Source organism: Cariama cristata, unplaced genomic scaffold (assembly GCF_000690535.1).
Source record: "Cariama cristata isolate BGI_N322 unplaced genomic scaffold, ASM69053v1 scaffold5625, whole genome shotgun sequence".
Taxonomy (NCBI): domain Eukaryota; kingdom Metazoa; phylum Chordata; class Aves; order Cariamiformes; family Cariamidae; genus Cariama; species Cariama cristata.
Window position 1 is genome coordinate 6,008 of NW_009616822.1, and position 8,766 is coordinate 14,773.

At 37.2% G+C, this 8,766-nt stretch overlaps 1 protein-coding gene across 1 annotated transcript in view; it reads left to right on the top strand.

The window, feature by feature from the left end:
- PBRM1 (polybromo 1) overlaps nt 1–8,766 on the top strand; it is a gene marked incomplete at its 5' end in the record, with an annotated part of 27,570 nt that overhangs the window by 5,510 nt on the left and 13,294 nt on the right. Inside the window, 5 exons of the mRNA XM_009700299.1 lie at nt 367–633; nt 2,053–2,198; nt 2,514–2,671; nt 3,341–3,524; nt 4,771–4,981. Of these exons, the coding sequence (XP_009698601.1) occupies nt 367–633; nt 2,053–2,198; nt 2,514–2,671; nt 3,341–3,524; nt 4,771–4,981 (966 nt within the window). The remainder of the gene's footprint in view (nt 1–366; nt 634–2,052; nt 2,199–2,513; nt 2,672–3,340; nt 3,525–4,770; nt 4,982–8,766) is intronic.

Genomic DNA, 8,766 nt, shown 5'->3' on the forward strand with positions numbered 1-8,766 from the left:
CCCCCCCCCCCCCCCGTGTCAAAGCTCAGAAATCTTGTAAAGGTGCTTTTAGGCTACAGATCTCGTACTTGTTAATGTACTGGTTTGATAAATGAATAAAACCTAACTCTCCTTACATGACAACCTGTACTGAATTTAGCTTCTTCTCTAAGGGTGGGATTTCTTGTTACTTGCTTTTAATTTTCATGTAACTTGGAGGTCAAACTGGAAGAAAGGAGCTCAGCAGAAAGACTTTATTAGTCTAAAAGCATTTCTGATAGAAACATAGAGAAAAAAAACAGGAAGCATGAGAGGGAGTTCACCATGTCTCTGTGGGCTATGTGTGTGTGTTGCTGAAATATTTCATATTTTTTGTTCAATCTGCAGGAATATTTTAAATTGTGTCCTGAAAACTTCAGAGATGAGGATGTCTATGTCTGTGAGTCACGTTATTCTGCAAAGACAAAATCTTTTAAAAAGATTAAACTGTGGACTATGCCCGTAAGCTCTGTAAGATTTGTCCCACGAGATGTGCCCCTTCCTGTTGTCCGTGTTGCTTCTGTGTTTGCTAATACAGACAAAGTAGACGAGGAAAAACATGCTGAAACATTGGAGGACAGTAAGATGGGAGAAAGTATCCTTCATCTTGAAAAGGTATGTAAGATAACAGTGGTATGTAAGATAACAGGTGGAACATCAATTATGTTTGATTATGACAGATGAACAATGACAAAATATGAGCCCTCATGACTTCAGTTTCACAGCATCCAGACACAATAAAATATAAATAAATGTAATATTTGTTATAAATGATGTTATACATATTTGTAAATAAATACAAAGTATAAATAGACTAAACAGAAAATAAACTGTGTACATATTTGATGGATTCTACCAATGCTTTCTTGTGATCATGTGAAGTGGTTGGTTTTTGTTTGTTTGTGTTTTTCCACTTCAGAAAAGAAAATTACACTTTTACTGTAAAGTTTGCCTTAAGCCTAAAGAATCAGTGGAACTGAAAGTCTTCATTTTAGTTCATGGTAATGCTGAAATGCTTTATTATGTAGTATTTCAGTAAAATAGTCAGTAGCTAGGCAGCAGTAAGCAATACATAATATTCTGTTGTTTGTGACCTTATCTATGTTGATAACTGAGCAGTTTATTGCCGAAATGCTTAAGAATATTTCGGTCCAACATATTGGGTAAAATGGTGTATTTTAGAGTCATAATAGAAATAAATCTAAAATGTATTAAAATCAATTAAATTGAAATAATTTTATCTAAAATAAATTACAGACATAAAAAAATAAGCTTAGAGTTATATAATAAATCCACTTTGCATTGAATTCTCTAACAGAACCTCAAAACAGAATAGCCAGCACACTCATTGTCAGCTTTAATCAGACACTTAGTGTATGTTATTTTATTTATTCACATCATGACAAAAGAAGGAATAATTGCTACTGAGAAAATGAAAACTTGTAGGGTCTTTTCCTTCCATACCTTCCATAGCCTGTGTTTTCATTGGCTTTCTGAAATCCTGGACTAAAAGGTCAAATGAGGCACAATGAGAGTTTTGAATAAAAAAGTAAGAAGTTAAATTGAGCAAATGGTATGAATTTGGAAGCAGTACATGGAGTATTTGTATTATTGTATATGAGTTGAATCATTAAATTTCTGTGTATATTAACTTGGCCATATACTCATTTCTTGCCTCTTAAGCATGTTATTGTGCTTTAAAACAAACCATCAAAATAAGCTGACAAGGCTTGGCTTGGCCAGTTAACTTTGAAGCAGTAGAACAAAAAAGACCTGTAAATTACTGTTCTGGCAAAATTACAGCTTTGTGAAATAGGAAAGTTTGCAACATACATGGAGGGTATCTTTGACTTTGCTATTTATTTTTTAAATTTCAAGGCCCCCTCACTTTCACAGGTACAGCTCTGTTAAGTGTTTACCTATTACTGGTAATGTAAAGATAGAGCAAAGTCTTCTACTTGTACCTGGCATCTTTTTATTTATGTGTTTGGTTTTCCTTCTTCCACAAGTTTCTAAATGCATATTCTTCTGCAGGACAAAGAAGATGTTCCGGTAGAAATGTCCAATGGAGAACCTGGTTGCCATTACTTTGAACAGCTCTGCTACAATGATATGTGGCTTAAGGTTGGGGACTGTGTCTTCATAAAATCACATGGGTTAGTGCGACCTCGAGTAGGAAGGTAGGTGCAACTTCTTTATTTGCAGTTTGTGTCTGTAAAAATAACTTGGGCAAAAGATGGGTTTGTTGCAAAAAGTATAAAAGAAGATGGGGAAAAAAAATCTTCTGAATGAAGCTAAATGTTACAGGCTCTTAATAGATTGAGGTAGAAGTTTAGCCACCTAATAAGAAGGTGATACCGTTGTACAGTTGGAATGGGCTGTTCTTCTGTACTTGTTTTTTACTGACGGTCTTCCTGAACAACCTAGTGTGTCCAGCTGTCTCATTTAGGAGGGATGGCCTTTCATTTATGTCAGTGGTTTGGTTTTCTTTCCAGGATTGAAAAGATGTGGGTGCGAGATGGAGCTGCATATTTCTTTGGCCCAATCTTTATACATCCTGAAGAAACTGAACATGAACCAACTAAAATGTTCTACAAGAAGGAAGTGTTTTTGAGTAATTTGGAGGAGACCTGTCCGATGACTTGCATTTTGGGTAATTAATAACAACTTTAATGGACACTCTCTTTCTTTTCCTCTACAATCTGAAATGATTTGTAGCTATGTGTAGGCTTGATTCCAAGTATGGTTTTTTCATATTGAGTGGAGGAAGAGAGATTCTTCAGTCCATTTCTGATATGCATTCCTGTCTTTGGGACGTGTAGTGAGAATTTTCACCATAAGGAAGCTTTCTTACAATAAGGGAATTACGTGTATGATATAAAAGTAAATATTGTCTGCAGCCAGAGAACAGAAAACTCCATTATTCTTGCTTACTAATGTAATTATTCCAGTACGTGTTACCTGGAAAGTCAGTCCAGAAGGAGGTTGAAATTTGGTTTGTTGCTTAAGATGATGACTATGTATTTTGTTTTGTAGTTATGATGCTTTGCTAAATATAGTTAACTGACTAGGGATCACGGGGTTTTGTTATTTTACAGGTTTTATTGTTCTTTAAAAAATCTGGAAGTTGCATTAAGTTTGTGTAGGTTTCTCGTGGGCAGCATTATTTAATAGGGATATCGATTGGTGTATTTTCCATAGTTGAGCCAAATACCAGGAATCTTCCAGACTTACGAGACTGGCAAAAACTTGAGTTTCCACACTTTTTGTAAAATGTCTGCAAGTGTGGCTGCTTTCTTACCCAGCTCTTTCATTTCTGCAGGGAAGTGTGTGGTTCTGTCATTCAAAGACTTCCTCTCCTGCAGACCAACAGAAATCTCTGAAAACGATGTTTTTCTTTGTGAGAGCCGCTACAATGAAAGCGACAAACAAATGAAGAAATTTAAAGGGCTGAAGAGGTTTTCACTCTCTGCAAAAGTTGTAGATGACGAAATATACTATTTTAGGTAAAAATGTGATGGGAATGAGGGGTCATCTGAGCACTTTTCTGTATTGTGGTGGACTTACTCTGGTTGGCAGCTAAGCCCCCACCTAGCACTTGCTCACTCCTCCGTGGTGGGATGGGGGAGAGAATCGGAAGGACAAAAGGAAGAAAAACGCCTGGGTCAAGACAAAGACAGTTTAATAAGTGGAGCAAAGCTGCACATGCAAACAAAGCAAAATAAGGAATTAATTCACTACTTTCCATCGGCAGGCAGATGTTTAGCTGTTTCCTGGAAAGCAGGGCCTCAGCATGCGTAATGGTTACTTGGAAAGACAAACGCCATAACCCCGAATGTCCTCCCTTCCTCCTTCTTTCCCCCAGCTTTTATTGCTGAGCACGATGTCATACGGTATGGAATATCCCTTTGGGCAGTTTGGCTTAGCTGTCCTGGTTGTGTCCTCTCCCAGTTTATTGCCCACCCCCAGCCTGCTTGTTGGTGGGGGGCAGAGTGGGAAAAAGAAAAGGCCTTGGTGATGTGCCAACACTGTTCAGCAGTAACTACAACATCGATGTGTTATCAACACTGTTGTCATCACAAATCCAAAACACAGCACCATATAGGCTATGCAGAAAATTAACTTCATTCCAGCCAGACCCAGTACATACATAAAAGTCATAGTTGTAGGAGAAGGTGAATTTTGACTAATCACACTTTTGGGAAGAAGTCCAGATAACATCAGTCTTTTCATGGTCCTAATACCAATGAATGTTTTCTTTTTCTTCTCCTGACTTTAGGAGAAGTCATGACATTATCAGATTGGTAAATTCTCTTGGATGTCATTAAAATTCTTAAGTCCTCATTATGGGTAACAAATACCTTTCCAGTTGGTGAACATTGATATGAATAAAAACATTAAGTTCTAACTTCAGTAAAATGTAAAACCGAGGGAAGATGTGGTGTTATCTGCCTTCTATTGCGGAATGAAGTATTTGCTGCATTGAAATCCCCTTCTAACTCATAAAAATTAAATTAATTTTAAAAATGTCCTTCAAACAAGTGACTGAAATAAAGCACTGGCCATAAACACTGAATAATTTCTTCTCAGTGTTCTGAAAGGAAACACAGGCACCTCCTGAGTCACTATTGTTTCCATGTTGTTCAATGATAAAGGAAGAAAAGTTGGTTTTCTCTTCAAAAATATATGCTATCTCCTGTAAAGTATGAGTGTATTCTGATGTGCTTTTTATCTTCCTCCTTTACCTTTCAGAAAACCCATAGTTCCTCAGAAGGAACCATCTCCACTACTGGAAAAGAAGATTCAGCAGCTAGAAGCAAAATTTGCTGAGTTGGAAGGAGGCGATGAGGACATGGAAGAGATGGGAGAAGAGGAAGGTGATATCACTGAAACACCTTCTATGCCTCAGCTTCAGACCCCGTTAGCTAGTGACTTGGATATAATGCCTTATACTCCACCACAGGTAAGGATCTTCCTCGAGAAACCTTTAAACCTTTGTGTTCCGGATTCTTTCCCCAACCCAAATAAAGAAAGAAACGGTAACATTGTATCGTATACACAGAAAAGATTTATACTTCAGTTACAAGTCTATGGAATAAATTACACAGAACACTTTTGGCATATCCAGTATGATATCCAGGTGATAATATTTAAGTCCATTAAAATATTTTTACAGGAAATCATTCAGTTGAGGAAAATCTAGGGTACATTTTTGTATGATACATTAACATTATTTCTAATTAGTAGATTTTTTTTTATGGCACTTGTTCAGAAATATCAGGTCCTTATATTAAATATAAAGTTGAGATGTAAGGGTTTAACTGTAATTCTCAATTTACCAAAAGTCCATTTTTAAGCATTTCCTTAAATTTTGGAAAAAGCTAGCATTTGGGGTGTTATGGTTTTGCTACATTTTTAGAAAATGCTGTACATCATTCTCAAAGGAAAAAAGAAAATCACTTTTTCAGTATTGAGTTACCATTCTTACTTGGAAATAAGAACTTTTTTTAAAAGTTAGAAGAACTGGATGTCCAAGAAGCTTTAGTATTAATTTGCTGGTAAATGGATAGGAAGTAAAAGAGGAATCGTGTGTGGTTATACGCCACTTGAATGCATCGTGAGTCTTTCCTGCTGCTTAAATGGGGGACTTCTGATTCCCTCTCCTCTCTTGCTATGTTTCTTACACAACCCCTGGTATTTATGTAACTTAGTATTGAAGCAGGGTGAGGAACTGCTTTAACTGTTTGCAACTGGATTAAACCCTTTATCTGTCTCATAACATTGCCACATGCAAGCTAACGCCAGCATTAAAGAGGCAATGGGAATGACCTGCTGGGAGCAGGAGGGAGTTTCAGATGCTTTTGTAACCAGCAATATGAATTTCTGCTGCATTACATTGACTGTGAGGTGACAACCTCAATGGTAGTTGAAGAAAGGATGTGACCCCTAGATAGAAATAACTGTCTTTGGATGTAATGAAAAAGAGTTGATGACATTGAAAGCTTTAGCTTGGTTTGATTGTGATTTTTGCCACGTGGGCAGACCATCAAATGCATTTTCCTGTGCAAGGTTGTCTTGTTGCTCTTGTTTTAATGTGCTGAATTTCATAAGTAGCAAGAAAACTCTTGCAGAGTATTACAAATAGAAAGCATGTTACCAGCATTAGCCAACTAATGTAACACTTTAGGAAGAGGAAAGTAACTTTTTATAAATCAAAATATTACTATTGTTAACTATGGCAGCTGCTGAAAGCAGTTTAAATAAGTATCATTGGGCATCAAAGATATCCTCAAACTGCCTTCCGCAGCATTCACTGTCTTTTGATCTCCTTTGCTTTCTGTCTTTCTCCATAGCTGTGTCTTGCTCAGATTCCCTTGAGAAGTTTTATTTAAATACTAATATATAATACCTCTTTAAAAAGCCAGGTCTATAGTTGCATTATTTTATTTTTTAAAATTGTTTATAATGGGACAGTCTTGCAGAGCTTTCAGGATAACTGGTGAGAAGTCAGGCTCAATGGATATATCCAACATATGTGTATATACCTTTAGACAGATGTGAACTCTGAAGTCTAGAACTTGAAGTAAAAAACCAAACCAGACCAAAAATAAATAAGGAAAACTGAAAAAGATCAATAGCAATGCATGCTAAGAAGTGAATCATGATACACAAGTGCACTGGCAGATTCCTCCCACTGCTGATTTGGAAAGAAAAGGCATGTTGTGTCTGAGCTGGCATTCAGAGTACAATTTAAGGCTGGTGGAGAAGTAACTAACATATAGCACATAAATAAACTTTCTTCTTCACATAATCTGTTCTATTTATGTCCCAAGTAAAAAGTGTCTTTATAAACAGAGCTCCCAGGTAAAAGGCATGTGTTTGCTTTGTGTTCTCTTAAACATATGGAATTTTATCTAACAGCTGTTAAACCCCAGAACTTTTAAACTTTTTTTTTTTTCCTCCTGATAACAAAGAAGCTCTTACTACACCTAAGGATAGAAGAAGTCAAGACAAGTGAATACATGGTATTGTGGGGCTTGACAAATAGGTGGATGATGCTCTCCTCCTACAGTTGACTGTGAATCAAGTCTAAGCTAAAAAAGAAAATGCAATATGGCTGAGAAAAGGCATAAAAGGGGTTCATTTCTTCTCTTAACACATATAAAACTGAATATGCAGTTATCTGACTCAAATGGAAAAGATTCTGTTCATTTGAAAGTGGTTGTATCAGAGATGTAAAAGGACAGAGAATACAAGAACCAAAGGCAGAATTCTTGCAGTTTCTTAAAGTCCTGTTTGCCCTTCCAAATGGATCGATAGGCTTTTACATTACAGTACTGTTACCAAAACTGTTGCAAGCACTATAAAGGCAAAACCAGCTGATAAACCTGTAGCTATCTAAGTGCAGATGTATAAGAGGCCAAAAATATAATTAGATTTTCCTGTTTCTGAATTGAGAACTCTCCATCTGCCAATGTGGGCTTGCCTGAGAAGCCAGGATGAGGTGTATGTGCCCTGTGTGTCGTCCCAGAATCTGTGTGGAGTTTTCTTCACTTCCTCCGTCTTAGAGACAAACCTAGAAGACTTCCTCCCAAAAAACCAAGTGTTGTCTTTAGGTTCATAATGAAAACATTAAGGGTGGATTGCCATTTGAAAATTAATACAGTGAAGTTTGGGATAACATACAAGTATGCCCCAGTTTATCTAGTGCCTGGCTTAAATTGATGAGCAAGACTTTTTAAGCATCTTGGTATGGCTGAAGCTTTGCTTTTAGCTGAGAGAAAAGTGTTGAACTGTGAGGTCGAAGTGGCAAGCAGAAGGAGTTAGTAACCTGGACAGAGTTTCAGGGTAGGAAGGAAACACTTACATATATTTTTCTTTCCTTTTTTCCCTGCCAGGTATTTGGAAACTATTACACTTTTCAAGATGTGAGAAATTTGTAATGCTTGGGATATGAGAAGGGCCTTTTGAGGGTTTTGGTATGATGATACATTTGTAGGCCTTATTGATCAATGTATGGGTGAATTATGATCTCCTGTGACAAATATAGGTGGAAGGAACCTTCAAAAAGGGGGTTCCAGCTGTGGTATCTCAGCGGTTGTCAGAATAAGTTAAATTTTTTGATGGCTGGAGTCATCAAGGAGCTCTCAACAGGAACATCCGTGGTGGGAAAAGGAAAGGAGCAGAATGTTTGTTACCCATCAACATAAGGATGTGATGTGAACCTGTTGTGCAGGTAAACAGTGGGCTTTGTTTTTTTTAGGGAGAAATAGCTACTTATGTAATGAGGGGTGAACACTGGAGAGAAACGAAATTCTGGCAGGCGAAATAGAGAGCGTTTAGGGATGAGAAGAGTGGAAGTGGAGCCAGGGAGGGTAGGGATTGGAAAGGCCCAGGAAGAAATGGGAAAGCATTTCCCTAAAATGTGCAGTGGCAAATAAAATGTTTTACTCAATGTGTGCTGGCAGTGTTTCTGAAAAGCGTAATGGATGAAATCTGTGACATAACACAATTACTTTTATTCTCTTCTGGCCTTCCAAATAGTCACTTGTTTGCTAATCAGCCTTTCTTAGTCCTCTCATTCAGTTTGGAATGATTTTAGCTAATAGTAAGCATTCTGTGTTCTCTTACTGAGAATTTTTTGAAGCCTTGGTTATAAAGGTGGCATTATGTGTGGAAGGGTTGAAAAGCATCAGAACATTGTGATTTTCTTTCTTTTTTTCTTCCCCCCCCCCCCCCCTCCCCTCC